Source organism: Olea europaea, unplaced genomic scaffold, assembly GCF_002742605.1.
Source record: "Olea europaea var. sylvestris unplaced genomic scaffold, O_europaea_v1 scaffold1658, whole genome shotgun sequence".
NCBI classification, from domain to species: Eukaryota; Viridiplantae; Streptophyta; class Magnoliopsida; order Lamiales; family Oleaceae; genus Olea; species Olea europaea.
In genome coordinates, this window is record NW_019234243.1 from 25,755 (window position 1) to 44,586 (window position 18,832).

At 33.5% G+C, this 18,832-nt stretch overlaps 1 protein-coding gene across 2 annotated transcripts; it reads left to right on the forward strand.

Annotated features, from left to right (window-relative positions):
* Positions 1 to 1,801: 1,801 nt before the first annotated feature.
* Positions 1,802 to 16,095, forward strand: LOC111377466 (acyl-CoA-binding domain-containing protein 4). 2 transcript variants are annotated; one of them, XM_023000570.1, is made up of 16 exons: positions 1,802 to 1,990; positions 4,137 to 4,301; positions 9,179 to 9,287; positions 9,475 to 9,552; positions 9,626 to 9,745; positions 9,943 to 10,009; positions 10,175 to 10,236; positions 10,413 to 10,552; positions 10,626 to 10,752; positions 11,444 to 11,558; positions 11,666 to 11,754; positions 13,420 to 13,503; positions 14,458 to 14,778; positions 14,861 to 14,920; positions 15,083 to 15,281; positions 15,814 to 16,095. In XM_023000570.1, the coding sequence occupies exons 3-15, from the start codon at positions 9,192 to 9,194 to the stop codon at positions 15,245 to 15,247; spliced, it is 1,524 nt and encodes a 507-aa protein (XP_022856338.1). In that variant the 5' UTR covers positions 1,802 to 1,990; positions 4,137 to 4,301; positions 9,179 to 9,191; the 3' UTR covers positions 15,248 to 15,281; positions 15,814 to 16,095. The 2 variants fall into 2 exon arrangements, with proteins under 2 accessions (XP_022856338.1, XP_022856337.1); XM_023000569.1 differs by lacking the exon at positions 4,137 to 4,301 and having other exon boundaries at positions 1,803 to 1,990.
* Positions 16,096 to 18,832: the final 2,737 nt, after the last annotated feature.

An 18,832-nucleotide genomic window follows, 5' to 3' on the forward strand; every position in this document is an offset into this window, starting at 1 on the left:
TTATATGCAAAAAGGTGACTAATTAGACATAATTAATAATTTAATACTAATTATCTACGAGATCCGTCCTTTATTCCCATTAACTTATTTAAACTCTATATTAATTTTATTAATTTATTAATTCCTATTATGTCATCCAATTATTATTTTTAAATTAATTTATCCAAAATATACTTTAAACAAAAGAAATCTCTCATCACGTAGTAAAATGTATTCTATAATTTAGGTCATTTTTCAGCCCCATTATTTCCGCATTAAAATGAAAAATATGTTCGTTATCCATCATATCAAATTATCATATTTGACTTTTTATCTTTTGCGTGGGATCTATAACAACTATATTTTTCATTCTCATTTTTACAATAATGTGGTTTAAATGGAGCTTAATCTATCATTAATAAAATTATAGCTATATTAAATTTAAATTAATGACACGTCGATTGTTTGGTTGTCTAAGGTTTCCACTGAAAAAAAAATAGATTTAAGCCTCAAGTACGTGCTATTTTTCACAAAATTCATGTAGGTTACCGTCGTGGCAATATCATGTCCGCTTGTTCTCCTCCTTATCTTTTCTTCTTTCAATGAAAATTGGTTAAGCTTTGTTCCTGTAAGTGTTCTGTGAATTTTTATTTTTTATTTATTATTATTATTATTATTATTATTTTTTGGGTATGTGTAGCAGACTTAAAAATATATAATTAATCACAGCAAAGATATTCACATTTATTAAATAGTAAATTTAATATTAATAATAATCAAGACAAACATGATAATAACAAAAAATAAGCCTCCGTTGTTACAAACATATTTTTATTTAATTTTATGTTTATTTAAGCAAATTTACATAAGGTTAAAAATATAATTTCATTTCATTTTTATGGAGAGAATTTTAAAAAAATACGTAAGGGTATATAATTAGCGAAACAATTTTTATTAACTGCACCATATTATAATTACAATATAGGTCCTTAATTTATTCTCATTCTATCATTTATATCCTTAACTCCTTCTTCGTATTTTAATCTCAACCTTATTTTAATTAGCTCATCTTGTTATTAACGATGACAAAAAAAAAATAATAATAAAGAAGAAAAGAAAAGAAAAGAAAAAAGTTAGAATGGAGTAAGAAGACATATCTACCTTTGTAATTTTGAATATCCAAGATAAACAGTAAATACATAAATTTTAATCATACATGTTCGTAGAAGGAAAAAGGAAAAAAAAATTGAACAAAATCATTTTTTTTTTTTGTAAAAGTCATCCAAAATTTCGTGATTAATAAGAGACAAATTTTAAGATTTTATATGAGTATTTTTTACTTAAAACTTAGTACTCCAGAAAGACTCTAGAAATAATTAAAATTTAAATTCCCCAAAATTTATAGAAAGTTTCAAATTTTTTAAAAGTATATAAAAGTCTCAATTTAATTGAGTACATCGTAAATTTTAGAGAGTTTAAAAAAGTCTCAATTAAATACTTCTAAATTTTTTAAATCCCATAAAATCATTAAGGGTGTATCTGATTACATTTATTTTCCATGAAAAATATTAATTTTCCATCTAAATTTTTAGTTGGAGTGTTTGATTGCTATTTTTTTCCATGGAAAATATTTTCTAATTTTTAAAAATATACTTAATTTTTCTTGTTTTTAAGGAAAATATTTTCCTTGGGTAGAAGTGATTTTTATTTTACACAAAAAATAAAAAATATTTTCTTTTGTAAGTGATATTTTTCATGCCAATCAAACAGACTCAGTCTTGATTGAATGTGGTTAACAAAAAACTTATTGCGTCAATATTTCCCTACACGAAAACAGTCCAGGACCTTCACACCCATCCGACTTCCTTTCAACCATTGTAATGACACAGTTAACCCCCCTTGTTCGTTAAATAAGCAACGACATCCTGCTTTTTGAGATTCGTCGGTGCATCCATTCAAGACTCTACGTCAGATCTCGCGCCATTTCTCAGATCCGATTTCCCCAATTTCTGTAAGAAATTTACCCATCCAATTTCCCCGACATATGATTGCCAGATTGAATTTCCGGTTTTAATTTCTGCAATTCAATTCATTTTCATTATTTTGGTTTCAATATTAATTTGATGAATCGTTCATTTTTATGTTGGGTATTGTTAAGAGATTGGAGTATTAGAGTGTTGGGTTCAAGGTTTGTCGTAAAGACGTTAAAAACTGATTTTTAATTTGATTGCGGATTTTATTTGAAATTGAATTGATGTACCATTCATTAAATGGATCCACCGGAAATTCTCACTGCTAAGATTATTTAATATATTTTCGAATGGATATTTTGGAAGAAATAGTTACTGATTTCTGTTTTCAGAAACTTTTGAGCTGAATTGAATGTTATTAAATTTTTTTTTTTGGTCAATCCATATAATCATGAATATATAACTTTTTCTATAAGGCTATCACGATAAAATTACTTTAATTTTCAAATAAACACTTTGCTGATCTTTGGTATTGTTAAGAGATTGGAGTATTAGAGTGTTGGGTTCAAGGTTTGTCGTAAAGACGTTAAAAACTGATTTTTAATTTGATTGCGGATTTTATTTGAAATTGAATTGATGTACCATTCATTAAATGGATCCACCGGAAATTCTCACTGCTAAGATTATTTAATATATTTTCGAATGGATATTTTGGAAGAAATAGTTACTGATTTCTGTTTTCAGAAACTTTTGAGCTGAATTGAATGTTATTAAATTTTTTTTTTGGTCAATCCATATAATCATGAATATATAACTTTTTCTATAAGGCTATCACGATAAAATTACTTTAATTTTCAAATAAACACTTTGCTGATCTTCGAAGACATGGGAACTTAAAATTGAAATTTGAATTTGTTAGAAAAAATCAATTTGAATTTCAACTGATTTACTTTAAATGCAATAATTTAAAAGCACTTATTCCAATCTCTAACACCAGTTCCTGGTGCCAATTATTGAATTGAGTTCATAGTTATGTTTTTCAAATCGATATTCAAGATTTGTTTGCTGAAAATTATTTTGGTTAATAAATGTTCACAAAACAGAAAATGCGTGACATGTATTTATATGTGGGGAAGTCTTGTTAAGAATGTGCTGTTGACAATCTCTGCTAGGTGGTCAGGTTTTATTTGGTACTCTTTATATACCATGTTTTTCTTCAAAAAAAAAAAAAAAGGAGTTATTGGGATCTATCTATTGAACAATCAGTTTCTTTTTTGATCCTCTTCCAGTCATCTGATTGCTCCAATGACACCTTGCAATTAAATCATATATCAGTAATTATCTTTTTGGGGTGATTCCTGTGGTGATACTCTTGTATCTCTTATGACGTGTTTTACTTTTAAGTTTGTCTGTTTTCTATTTTGTCCTACTTAAGCATAATCTGTTATTGTTAACATAGTAGTAGGAAGAAAGATGTATTTTCATATATCATAGTAGTACAAATACATTGTGCGTAGACTGGACTATTTAAAGACTAAATAGTAACCAAAAAGTTGCGTATATGAGATGAAGATAAGTGATGATAAGGCACAAATTTGGTTTTGGGATGTTGAGTACAAGTCCTAGATAATTTTCCAAGGGCAATAGCAAGATCAATAAAATTAATTCTATTAGGTAAAGAAGAAACAATAGTACCTTCTCTGGCCAGAATTATGACATTGATAGAGAGAAGCTTGATTGTTCCGCCTGGAATACACGTGTTCAATCGAGTTATTAGAATTATTTTGTGGAACCAAGGCCATGGTTCAATAAAAAATCTGGGTAAAACTGTTGGACCAATAGAAGAGGTTGGTGACCAGAAAACTCAATTTGTACTGGAGAAATTTTCTAAAACAATTTTTTACACAAGTAAATTTTTAACCTATAAGTAATATTTTTACACAAAAGTGATTTTTTATCTTATAAGTATTTTTTATCTTATACTTTTAAATAATTTTTACGAATAAGTAAATTTTCAACTCATATAATACTTTTATATCTTATAAGTGAATTTTTTTTCTTATTGTCAGTATTTTTACGTTTTAAATAATTTTCTTACACAAAGTGAAAGTTTTCAATTATGAAGTAATTTAGTTAATGTATTTGTATTTACAAATTAGTTCTGAAAAAAATATGCTCGTTTTGCAGAGGAGGGGTGAGTTTAAACCGTCTAAAATCAGTGCCCAAAAAACTTATAGGCACCAATTTTCTCAACTTATCATGAACAGTGCCACCTAAAACTGGTGGAAAAAAACTTAGAAGCAGGCCCTAAGTAGATACACCCAACAAAGACTTGTGTGATCATCTGTAAAGGTAATTAACCATCGAGTACAAAAATATTTGTCACAAGGGAAGTACCCCAAATGTTACTATGAATAAGAGTAAAAGGTGCCGATTCTTTATACAAATTTGGTAGAAAATGAGCTCTATGACGCTTTTCAAATTCACAAAATTCACATTTCAAATTGGGCAGATGTTTATTATGAAATAATGAAGGAGATAATTGTTTTAGATAAAGAAGACTCAGATTTCCTAACATGAAGTGCGACAAAAGAATTTCATATTCACTAGATTGAGTATAACTATTGATCACAACTTGAGCTTGTTCATCCAACATGATCTCCTCTTCAAAATAGTAAGATCCATTCTCTTCTCTAGCTCCACCAATCATCTTTCCTGAATTCAAGTCTTGAAATTCACAGAGTGGGAATTTTTTTTAGCTATATAGTTATTCTCTTTCATAAATCGACTTATGGAGAAAAGATTACAAGATATCCTTGGAACATGGAGTACGGAATCTGAACAAAGATTTTTTGAAATAAAAAACTCAACCGTTACGAGCATCCGGAGACCACGAACCATCTGCTGTCTTAATATTTTGCTTACTAGAACGTGGGTGATGCGGACATCATCCATATCAGGCCATTTGTTGGGCCATTTTACCTTCCATTTATTTAATTTAGGTTTTATGTTTTATTGGGCTTGTATATGGGTTGGCCCAAGTCCAAGTTTATTTTTTTGTTATTTATGATTGTAAATTGGGATTGAAAGATTAGTTTGATGAATGAAAGATATTTTCGTAGGTTGTGATCACGTCTCTCTCCTCTCCCCCAGTTTCCCCTCTCCTCCTCTTCTTCTTCTTCTTCCTTCTGATTGATTCTACATCAACTTGATATTAGAGCCAAAGCCTGTAATTGTGTAGTCCCATTCATCCATCTGCCGATCAATGCTCTTGCCACCAGCAAGTAGATCTCGAGATGCTACTTAATCAATGTCCCAGAGCACCTTCACTTCCCGGCATCTTTCCAGCACTTCCACAAAACCACCACCAGTCGTCCATTAACATAACATAATCAAAGCCGAATATTTGCAACAGCCAACATCAACAATTCAAGTTGTTCCTAGCAGCAGTAACCACCGCCTTCTACCTGTAACTGCCACCACCGACCTACAACCTCCTATACTTCTCCCAGCCACATTCTTCCAATAGTCATTTACACGCACACAAAAAAAAGAAGAGCAGAAGAGAGGAGAGGGGAAACTGGGGGAGAGGAGAGAGACGTGATCACAACCCACAAAAATATCTTTCATTCATCAAACTGATTTTTCAATCCCAATTTACAATCATAAATAACAAAATAATAAACTTGGGCTTGGGCCAACCCATATACAAGTCCAATGAAACATAAAGCCTAAATTAAATAAATGGAAGGTAAAATGTGAATAAATGTTCTTTCTTTACGGATATAGTTGTGTTTCTCGGATTCGTTGTTTCCGTTGCAAAGATTCGGGCAATTGTTGAGTGGCCTGACCCCAATAATATACATGATGTTAGGAGTTTTTATGGTTTAGCTATCTTTTATCGTCGTTTCATCAAGGGGTTTAGTACGATTATGGCTCCTATCACAGAGTGTATGAAGAGAGGAGAATTTCATTGGACGCAGGAAGTGGCTAAGGCCTTTCAGTTAATCAAAAAGCGAATGACAGAGGCTCCTGTTATGCGACTCCCAGATTTTTCCAAAGTTTTTGAGGTCGAATGTGATGCGTCAAGGGTAGGAATAGGTGGAGTCTTGAGTCAAGAACGCTACCCTATTGCTTATTTTAGTGAGAAATTAAATGATGCCAAGCAATGGTACTCGACTTATGATAAGGAGTTGTATGCATTTGTACAAGCCTTGCGCTATTGACGTCAGTACTTTTAACCCACGACTTCGACCTCTTTTCGGACCATGAGGCCCTTCGTTTCCTTAATTTCTAGAGACGATTGAATTCTAGACATGGCCGTTTGATCGAATATTTGCAAGTCTATTCTTTTGTCTTAAAGCATAAAAAGGGTGTTGAAAATCGAGCTGCTGACGCTTTAAGCTGTCGCATCTCCTTGTTGTCCATCATGAGTGTTAAGGTCATAGGATTTGAAAGACTTAAGGAAGAATACGAATCATGTCCCGATTTCAGAGACATTTTTCTTGCTTTGCAAAATGGGGAGTTGGACACCACCGATGGTTTCCGTTTGGAGGAGGGCTATCTTTTTAGAATCAATAAGTTGTGCATCCCAAGGACTTTAGTGCGAGATTTTACAGTGTGGGAAAATCATGTTGGCGAGTTGGCCGGACATTTTGGGCGTGATAAGACCATAGAGGAGATTGAACGTCAATTATATTAGCCCAGTTTAAAGACAGACGTGGCCAAGATTGTTGCTACATGTAACACCTGTCAGCGATCTGAGCAAAAGAAGCAGAATACGAGTCTCTACATGCCTCTTCTTATCCCTAATTGTTCTTGGCAAGATGTTAGTATGGATTTTGTGCTAGGATTGCCACGTACTCCAAAGAAATACGACTCCATTTTCGTTGTAGTAGATCGTTTCTCGAAAATGACGCACTTTATTCCCTGTAACAAAACCTCCGATGCATCTGACGTTGCTAAGTTATACTTTCATGAGATCGTCAAGCTGTATGACCTCCCTAAGACCATTGTCTCAGATAGTGATGTTCGTTTCACTAGCCATTTTTTGCGAACCCTATGGAGTATGTTGGCACTAAACTGAAATTCTCTACTGCATATCACCCACAAATGGACGGTCAAACTGAAATTGTTAACTGCAATCTTGATAATCTATTAAGGTGTCTAGTCCAGGAAAATCTTAGAAATTAGGACTTAATTCTTCCTACTGCCCAACTTGCATGTATTAGTTCAGTGAATCGGTCTATAGGTATAAATCCTTTTGAGGTTGTTCATGGTTTTAAACCTAGGAAGCCGTTAGACCTTCTTCCCAAGTCTCTACATGCTAGTGAGTCTTTTGCACAACATATGCGTGACTTGCATATTGAGATCAATAAACAACTGGAAGCAAGTAATGCATTTTATAAACTTCGAGCTGATTTGCACAAATGCCACGTTGAATTTACTGTTGAAGATTATGTTAAGATTCGAATTAGGCCGGAACGTCGTCCATCCGTGCCTGCTTTCAAATTACAAGCTCGTAGTGCTAGTCTTTTTAAAATTTTAAAGCGTGTTGATCCAAATGCATATGTCATTGACTTATCTTCACATTTTGGCTACCACTTTACCTTTAATGTTGAGGACTTAGTTGCTTACAAAGGCCAATTTTACCCCACTGATGATCCTTTCACGCTTCCATCTGTGGACCATGATCCTGAACATGTTATCTTTGCCCCGATTCCAGCTGTTGCAGCACATAAAGATAAAATTGATATTATTCTAGATGCACAGACCATATTAACCAAGGATGGAGACATTCAATGTTTCCTTGTTCGTTGGGAGTGTCGTCCTGATTCTGATTGTACTTGAATCTCTAAAGAGACACTTCTGCAGCTTGATCCTGATTTGTTGGAGCATTATAAGAGTCAACAAGATCTTTCTTTGCCCGGACCACCACCCTTACGTGTCTACAGACGTCGAAAGAAGTTTGCTTAACCACTCAGTTTGTGGTTGAGAAATTGACAGCAGCCTTTTTGTGATCTCCCTATTCAACAGGGTCGAGTTTTTCTCCCACCCCGGTAGAGTTGATGCAGACATTATTCTCATCAGGCCATTTGTTGGGCATTTTACGTTCCATTTATTTAATTTAGGCTTTATGTTTCATTGGGCTTGTATATGGGTTGGCCCAAGCTCAAATTTATTATTTTGTTATTTATGATTGTAAATTGGGACTGAAAGATCAGTTTGATGAATGAAAGATATTTTTGTGGGTTGTGATCGTGTCTCTCTCCTCTCCCCCAGTTTCCCCTCTTCTTCTTCTTCTTCTTCCTCCTCCTCCTCCTCCTCCTCCTCCTCCTGATTGATTCTACATCAATGGGGTATAAGTGGAAAGGAAGTATCATTTGATTGGGTACTCCAAAATCAATCATCCATGGAGTTCAAGAATGTGTTTGAGATTTTAAAGCTACGGAAAAACTACCTGTTGGGCAACATGTCAAGGGGAATCAGGAACTGACTTATCCTTTAGATGACCTAGAAAATCATGCAGAAGCTCTATTTGTTTTGTGGGGCCTATAATTTTGAATATGCTGATTGTACTCACTTGAAACGTGATTTTCTCCTTTTCAGGCATCTTTGCAGTACCAAAGAGAGATCTAAATTTTTCTTGCCCTGCATGACCAATTTCACTGATTGGGCCAATCAAGAAAAAATTCCCATTCAGTTTATGAGTAGTGATTTGCAAAGGATAACTCTCATAGCTGAATTACTTTGCAGCTTTAGGATTATGTTTTGTACTTACACTGGACATCTTTTCTCCCAAAATACAATTGATGACTAAAGTAGAAAAAATATATTAAATGAGAACTCCAAGAATCAGAGTTGGCTCTGATATCATGTTGACATGGTAGGAAGAAAGCTGTATTTTTATATATTAGAGAAGTTAAAACTCACTGTGTGTATGGTGGACTGTATAAAAGACTAAACAATTACAATCTATCTAAGAATCTGATAACAAATACTGCAGAATTTTATATCCTACAATACAGGATTTATCCTAACAACTGACTCCTAAAAGATAGCACATAATAACCACCTATGCTAAAAGTTATTTGTTCGCCCATTAGCTTTGGGACATGTAGCAGTACAATGTTGATTTATCTATCCATATATTCTTGTGAGATTTAATCATTATTGCACAAATACCGATTTTTTACTTAATTCCCGAACTAACAAAGTTTATTGTGCAGCAAGAGAGTAACTATGGGAGTCGACACTCAAGGTTGGCGTTTGGAATTAAACTATGACCAATGGGTAGCACTCCCTGTATCTGGTCAGCGGCCTGCTGCTCGTTACAAGGTGCTGTTCATTTACAAATTAAATTCTATCACCTATCTAAAGTCTCGCATTGTTTTGTCACTTTCTATCTGCTTTGATCAGTGAGATAAGACTGCTGCATGATATGTTCTGATTTCCCCTTTTCACTTTTCATCAATGCTCGCTCTGTACACATTATGTTTGAAAACTTGCTTCCAATGCAATGCAGCATGCTGCTGCTGTTGTTGATGGCAAGTTATACATCATCGGCGGAAGTCGTAATGGTCGATACTTATCTGATGTTCAGGTATTGTCTATTCTTGTCCTGTCAAAGTCCATTTTATCCTTCATATTTTACAAATTCACTGGAGCATCTGTAGGTTTTTGATCTCAAAAATTTGACATGGTCGACCATGAAACTGAACACGGAAGCAACTACTGTGAAAGTCAAAGATGGTACACAACTTGATGTTTTTCCTGCGACTGCTGGTCACAGCGTGGTATGCTATTGCTCAGAATTATTGTATCTCTCTGCTGGTTTACTCTTCTGATGCTTTATTTGTCATTTGCTTCAAGAATTCTATTGTCCTTTTTTGAACTGGCAATTCATTTCTGACCCTACTCAATTTAGTGTTTTATTTTGCAAATTTTTGTAATTTATTAGTTAATTGATATAGAGATGATGCCATATCTCCAGATTAAGTGGGGAAATAGACTACTTCTTCTTGCTGGTCTATCAAAGAATGCTTCTGACAACGTAACAGGTTTGTTCCCTATGGATTCATCTTGCTTCTGGGGGAAGAAAACACTTATTATAAATTATTTGACCCTTCTAGATCCTGCAAGAAGACCTATTCGTTCTTTATTCATTTGTTTTTGGCTCAAATCTAGATATTTTATTGAATCTCTGCTTTTCTTGTGGTATGTAGTGCGGTTCATTGATCTTGAATCAAACAGTTGTGGTGTCATGGAAACTTATGGAAATTTTCCGGTAGTTCACAGATTCATTGATTCCTTATTCATCATTTTTTGAGTTATGTCCTTGTTGGAAATTTAATGTTTCAGGAGAACAGAAATTTGATAGTGTCTCCATTATTTTGTATTTATGCAGATATATTTCAAGCTTAATGATGTAATTTTATTGGTTTTTTTATGTTGTTTAATTAGGTAGCTCGCAGTGGCCAATCTGTAACTCTGGTTGGTTCCAAACTTATTATGTTTGGCGGAGAAGACAGGAATAGACGGCTGCTGAACGATGTCCATGTTCTTGACCTGGCAACAATGTCATGGAGTGCTGTTGAGACTTCGTACGTGTACATTTGCACACAACGAATTTCATAATTTTGAAGATGTTCTTAGCATTTTGTTATACATTGATAGGCAGACATCTCCAACACCCAGATTTGATCATACAGCTGCAGTGAATGCTGAGCGCTACCTCCTTATTTTTGGTGGATGCTCTCATTCAATTTTTTACAATGACCTGCATGTGTTAGACCTGGAAACGGTAAGCTTCTCCTCTTTGTCCACCTTTTCCATTCCCTAAGCATATTCCTTGTACATTTAATTCTAATATGACAATGAAGTTTTATTTGAAGTCAATATGCCTTTTTTGCTTTTGGATGATTAGGGAAAAAAAAATCATTACTGGCTCTATTCTTGCCCCCTTTTTACTCTCTTCTCCTCTTCCCTTGTCTTTCTTTTTCTTTACTGTTCTATGTAAACTAGTCCTACCAGATTATGTGAAAATTGATGGAACTAGAGAAAGATTTCAAATATGATGCTGATTTGCTTAAGTTCCTTCTCTTATTGTAAGCTTGCTGGGGATACTTTATTTTTGAATTATAAGAGTTTACAATTAATCAAAATTGTCGCTTTAATCCCTCTTCCAAGTTACAGTTTTATGAGTTCTCTGTCAGACCTGATACTAAGTTCTCTCTAAAGTTTTGATTCTTTTTGGGCGCATTTTATAATTTCCTTATATTTGTTTGTATTATAGTGGACTTAAAACACAGACCTATATGAGAAGGAAAATTTCTTCATTGCATGAATGTTCTCCTATCTTATATTTTCTGAAACTACAAATGTTCACCATTTTCAATTGGCAAGATGAAACAGCAGTATTTTGATGTATAGTAAATGTATTGTTTTAATGCTTTGAAGATTGATTATTACATTGTTTCTGTATAATTGGGCAGATGGAGTGGTCCCAACCACAAATTCAGGGTGATTTGGTGACTCCAAGGGCTGGTCATGCTGGTGTTGCAATTGATGGAGATTGGTTTATAGTTGGTGGTGGAGATAATAAAAGTGGTAGGTGAAATAACTTTTCATGTGATGTTAAATTTCTTTCCCGGTGTTAGTTCATGCTCAACATGTCATTGATACTAGTTTGGATGATTGGCTCTTTCTGTTTGCAGGTGCCTTGGAAACCCTTGTGATAAATATGTCTAAGCTAGCTGTATCCAAGTTGATAAGTGTAAAGGAAAGAGATCCACTAGCTAGTGAGGTCACTACACTCCGTTTCATTTCCTATTACAAGAAACTGTTGGCAATAATGTGGTTATTTAAAGGTGTTTATATGTATGAACTCGAGCGGAATCTTAAGAAACTGTCTTGAGCTTTGCATTGCCTCCTACACCTGAAGAAGTTTAACGTGCTTACAGGATTTCTTTGTTGCTAATTTTCATCGGTAGAATGATAAACCTCTTAATGCATTTCTGAGCGTCCCACCCTTCCAACACACACAAATGTATTCTTTGCTGAATAGCTTGCAAATCAAATATTAAAATATAACTGATATTACAAAAGTAGTGAATTTGAGAGGAGATCCTTTTTCCCCCCTTTTCACAAAGAAAATAGATGCCCTCCGTTTTAGCTAAAAATGATCACCCCCACCCCCGAACAATCTCACTCTTCTGTCCGTAATCCTATTTTAATGCACATCCAGTTTAGGGATCAAAATACCTTTTTGCCTTTGTTCATTATGTTCTAAGTCACCCTACTAGAGCTCTCAGTAACACAGCCTAGATTCATCACTCGTGAGTCAATTTTTAGTTCTATTTTTTTCCCATTTCCAGATGAAAGAAAAGCCATCACTCACGTGTCAATTTTTAGATCTATTTTTTATAGATTCTTTTTTTTTAGTTCCATTTCCAGATGAAAGAAAAGTCTCTTGCGTTTTCATTTTATGAATGTGTTAGCTCATTATAGAGAAACTGAAACTAATGCTAAATTCTCCTCCAGAGAACTCAGCATCACCTCATGTTGATATATTGAATTCTCCTGTTCCCTGCCAGTAGTATTGTGTTGCTGATCATTACAGTATTTGTTATTTTCATTTACTAAATGGTTGTTTTCTCATGTGCTTTCATTTTGAAAATTAATGATATATAGTTCCATTCTGGATGAGTATAAATGAGTCAAACTAGGAATATTGTTAAATTTAATTTCTAAAAAAAGCTGCATTCAAACGAGATATACATTGTTCTATGTTAAAAGTCAAGCAGGAAATTAGTAATAGTTTTTATTTATTTCATCCAATGGAAGATATCAATAGGTGTAAAGAGTACGTCAAGGCTTGTTCTTATTCATTTTGAACAGTTATTTCAAGAGTTCGTTGCTAACTTGCATGTTTGGTGCGTCCACTATTTCCAAGATATTTGATTAATTTCACACCTTGAATGGAAGGATTCCCCCTTTTCTTGTTTGTCTGTTGCTTGTATACATTAGTCTGTGAGTGTTAGATTTTTCATCTACGATATGGAGGGAGGGAGTTGCTTCAATTGAAGTCTGCAATGTGATCAATTTTTTGTTTCTAGATCTGATTTTTAAGTACTACTGTGCATGACTTCTCTCTTTGCTTCCTGCTGCTGAATTACTCCCAAGTAAAATTGATGTCTACAATTTCTTGGCAACTATGAAAGTTACTTTTGGTTCTAACATCTCTTGAATTTTTCGTATGGTAAATTTTGGTTATCAGCTTATTTTTCAATATTATCTGCTGCCTGCTTAAATGTCTATAAGATATGCTTTCGACAATAAGTGATTATGATAAAATGGAGCTGCGAGTGGTTCCTGTGTCATTCCCTTGCAATATAATTTGTATTGCTTGAAATTCTTTTAATTTTGAACTCTATATCTGCACAGAAGTCTGATGTGTTACCATGAACAGGGAATCAGTGTTTCCTCAGCATTGCTAGATGGTGAGAAGTTTTTGGTTACATTTGGTGGCTACAATGGGAAATATTATAATGAGGTACAGTTTATCTTATTTTATGAGTATATCAACCTTCTTTATCATAATGAACTCTGCATAGATCCTGGAATCTACGCAATGTACATAGAATGACATGCATAGATTAGTTAATTCTACATGTAGAAGAAATCATCTTAGAATTAGCTGCCTCTCATAGGAAATGGAGACATTATTATGGGGATAAATGGAAACAATATCTTAAATTGTAGGACACTGGCAAGCTTATGATATAGAAATGAATTTATTTTGCTAGTGCAGGAAAGTGGACTATGTTTAGGATGTAGTTCTTTAGTCGTCATATTAATCATCGGCTCGCAGTTGCATGCTAGGTTTAATTATAGAAACAACAGGATGTAGCATGCGCAGTATATTCTATTACTTTCATAAAATGCTAAATTTAGTCTATGCCAGACTCTATTTATGCATCATCTTTATACGTTGCAAAGAGAAACTATAAGATAATGGTTTTGGTGGTAAAAACTCTCTTAATGACAATATAGCGAATTTTGTAGGGTAATTAAGATGGAAATGTTTATAATTGTTATAACTTATAGGTGCTCTTGATTCACATTGAGATATCCCAAATGTTCATTACTAACTTATTCCAAATGGTGACTTGAATGGCCTGGCCATAGTCAGTGTTATGTAAAAAAATGTGCCCCTGGCATCCTACTAATTGCTCATATAATGGCTCTAAATTATGCTTGTGAAAAAGACGATTGAAAATCCCTTCTTATCTCTTAAAAATGTGGTAGTATTTTTTCCAATCCAGGAGAACTAGTAGTACACTGGCTCCAGTTTTCTCTCTCTTGATAGTTTCTTTTGTTTTAGGGATCTTTCTATGTTTACGTGTGCCTCATTTTGCTCCCTCTGTGGGTGCAAAGACCATTTTCTGCTAAAATTTTAGTTCAGTTCGCCTACTTGTAATGGTGATCTCGGTTTTTCCATATATAGGTATTTGTAATGAGGCCCAAACCAAGGGACTTTTTACATCCCAAGATATTTCAATCACCAGCAGCTGCGGCGGCAGCGGCTTCTGTTACTGCTGCATATGCCTTGACAAAATCTGAAAAGTTAGACTTCCCTGAGAAAGAAGATCCAAATTTTAAGGTAATTCCAGTGGATACCTCTCAGCTGGATCTTTCAGTTGAACTTAATTCAATCACAGAAGAAAAGAAGGTAGCAGAAACATCACTTGTGGAAGTTATGGCAGAGAACTCTACTCTCAGGGCTAAGATTGAAGAAACAAACACAAATTATGCCGAGCTATCCAAGGTTTGTTTCTCAGAATAAACTGTTACTTCAGTTTCAGTATGAAATTATCACGGATGTCTTCATTTTCATTAACTGGTTTCAGGAACTACATTCAGTTCAAGCTCAACTTGCAGCGGAGAGATCAAGATGTGCTAAACTGGAGGTCCGACCTTACATTTTTTGAACCTCTTTAGATTTCTTTGAATATTTTTTTCTATGTTCCTGAATAGAAGTTTAAATTGTTTGTTTTTAAGTATCCCGTTTCCAGAAACTGCAAACAAAGGGTTAATTTTGATCCATCGTTGATGTGTAATGGCATCATCAGGCACAAATAGCAGAGGTACAGAAGATTTTGGAGTCAATGCCAGCAATAGAGGAAGAGGTTCACGCACTTAGGAGAGAAAAATCTGCTTTTGAACGTGAAATGGAGCTCGCTTCAACTGTCCAGAGACAGCGGTCTGGCGGCATTTGGAAGTGGGTCGCTGGCTAGATTGGCGTTGCCAGGAACCACTGAAGTTGCCCAGGTCAGTATCTTACTCTTGTTGTGAGCTAGGTTGCGTGAAAACTTGTAAACTATTAATGTTTCCAGAAACCTTATAGAACATTCGGAAACTCAAAGTAAGTTTCTAATTTTTTAATAAAACTTGGAAAATTTCCATATTGACTTTGTTAGATGAAGACTCGTGTCCAGAGCTCATGGAACCCGCAGCTGCTTTTGCGCCATCCTTTTGTGGGTTTTAAGGAACCAACCCAACAACAACAGTCCTCGGCTTTGAAAGCTTGAGAGCTTCAACTAAAAAAATTGATGTAATTGCAGGTTTATAACACTAATATTAGAAAAATTAATGAGTGAATAGAGCTTGTCGTTAAATAGATTTTTAAAATAAAATATTGAACTTATAAAAATAAATTATAAATTTTTACACATCTCCCACATTTTTTTCATGTCCTTTTTTTCCCCTCAAAAAATAACATTTCCACGTGTTTTTTTTTTTAAATTTCCGTACAATTTATGAGTTCAAATTTCTTGCCAAACAACTGGAATTTAATGTGCAGGTTTGGCATAATCTGGCAAGGGCACAGGCATTGTGGGGTTTTGGTCATTCAAGTGAAATGTTTCTTCTTTTTTGGACTTCATGCATTTGTATCATTCTGTGGGGTTAGTTTAGGTAACGGACAATAGAATGTTTTTCAATATGTCTTATTAATTGTTTCTTGCAGACTTCTAAATTCTCATATAACTGTAATCTACATTACTAAAATTTTACCCTTTTTTATGCTATTGAACAATTGACTCAATTTAAATGAGAATGAATCTGTTGATGGGCTGTTCTTGGACATGACATTTGGCAAGGCTATGCTTAAAAGTAGGGGTGAATACGGTTCGATTTGAACTGTTTATAACAAATTTTCAAGCCGAATCACTTAAAGCGGTTTGATTTTATTTTTTTTTATATCAAACCAAATCACTTTAATTTCTAACCAAATCAATTTAAACCACTTTTTTCGATTTTGTTCAGTTTAAAACCACGGTTTAACAAATTATAAAATAACACATAATGAATAAGTTAAATTATAAATATTAATATAAAATTTCACGTTAAAACAGAAATAGTATCACAAAAAATAGTACAAACCAAAATTCTATAATTTTAATAATTATAATGCAACAATACAATATAAATATTATTTTAATCGTGAACTCATTTATTATAGTTAAATAATATAAACAACTAATAAAAAAATAAATAGAAAGATCAAATAAGATAAAGCCTTCCATAACATTTCGTGAATAATCTAATGCTTCTACCTTATTTTTATATTAACGAATCACTATAAATTTTTAGTTAATATACAATCAATTTTTATTTATTTATTTATTTTTAAAATCACCGCCTTAACCATATTTGCACTCAAACAAATTCTAAAAGAATTAAGAATTCAATTACTAGTAAGGATTGCGGGCTAAATAATTATGAATATTTGAATAACTAACACAACTTTACCAATTTGGGGGATAACCTTTGTATTTATTTCTATTTAATTTTATCAAAATAATATGTCGAAAGACTCATTGGTCAAATTTTCAAAACAAACATTTATGTAATTACCAAATCATTCTAGCAGTCAATACTAAAATCTAGAAATTAAGTTAAAATATAAATAATTAATTGAGTAGCTTGATTAGAAAATTGAGACGCAAATAAAAATACCCGCTACGAATTTAAGGGAGTCATGCACAAATTAGAATAAGACAACACAATTACCAATAAAATATAATAAACAATTACTAAAAGTAAATTTTTTTTGGATAAATTGACCTGAAAATTTAGTCAAAATTTAAGAAAATTATTAGTTGAAGGAAAAGAAGTATATGAGTTGAATTAAAATCTAGATTTAATTGTCCATTCAATTGTAATGAGCGGTCAATGAATATGATTTAGCAGGAGTTGTTCAACACTTCACATAATTTGAGGATTTTATATTTACAATTGTGATGATTGATAGATATCTGAGTATGATTTAATTAATTAATTGAGATTGATAAGTATCTATTTATGTATTGAGTTTAATTTAGTTATGTCTAATATGGATGTATCATTTTAAGTGAGATGTGTTTAGTTTTAATTTGGTTGGATAAAATTTAAATTATAAAAATTCATAAGTCATGTATTAAGTATGGACAATTCAAAAATCAGATTTTAAGTATAAAAATACAAAAATCAAGTATTAACTTATTAATTAAAAATATTTATTAATTAAATATAATAAAGTCACAATTATATAATTAATGGTCATATGTACATAATTATAGGCCAAAACTTATTTAGGGGGTGTTTGAGCCACATTATTTTGATAATAATGCATTCTTGAATAGTGTATTGATGGAAAATGTGTGGTTAAAAAATAAGGAAATTTTTTTGATCTGCATGTATATTATTTTATTGAAAAATGTGTGATTGAAATGATCTCAAATCACTGTTTAAGAATGTATTTTTTTGAAATAATGTGGCTCAAACAGACCCTTACTGGTCACATATTATCATATTAATTGGTTACAGATTATTTTGAGGCCACAAATCAAAAATTTTATAGGTCAGATTTTATTTTATTAATTAAATATTTTAATGTCACAAATATACAATTCTTGATCACAGATGTGTATTTATAGATCACAATATTACATATTGTCAAATTAATTGATCACATATTATTTCATTGGTCACAAATTAAAAACATTATAGGTTACAGTTTATTTGTCGATCACGGATTTTCAAATTATTTGTTCACATTATTCTACTACCACTAGGCCACTTGCGACCACCCTCAGCCTGCTATCGCCACCACCAATACAACATCACTACAACATCGCCACCACCAATACAACATCACTACAACATCGCCACAAACAAAGCTGCCACCACTAAATCCAATCCATTGACAACAAAAATCACCACTACCACTATCAAATCTCCCACCACGAACAATCACCTCCACCACCAATCACTACACATTAACTATTTAATGTCATAAGGTCACAAATGCCCACTCCAATAGAAAGTACCACCACTACCACCGCCACCTTGCAACCCACCAACAATAACCTGCATCACTATCATCACAGCACTACCACTAAACAACCACCAACATCACTACCACCACCACCACCACCACTAAAAACAACCATTTGCAAAACTAAAAACAATCAAACCACCTACAACACAATAACAAAAAAATGAACACCACCATCGATCACACGCTGTACAAGAAGCTGCTACAGCGATGCTGTGCCGTTCGTGGTCATCCTGCAACTTCTCCGACACTACTAGTGGTATTGTGAAATGGCGATCACAACCAAACATTGGTGCATAGCAACACTTGGAGGCAATCGTAGTGAGCACTGCTCGACCACGATGACCATGTGCAAGGGAAAGGACAAAGACACAGAGGGAGAGAGAGAGAGAGAGAGAGAGAGATCTGGTGACGACGACCATGTGGAGGAAAGAAGAGAGAGAAAGAGAGCCGCTCACCGCGATCCGACAACGACGACCTTGTGGAGGAAAGAAGATAGAGA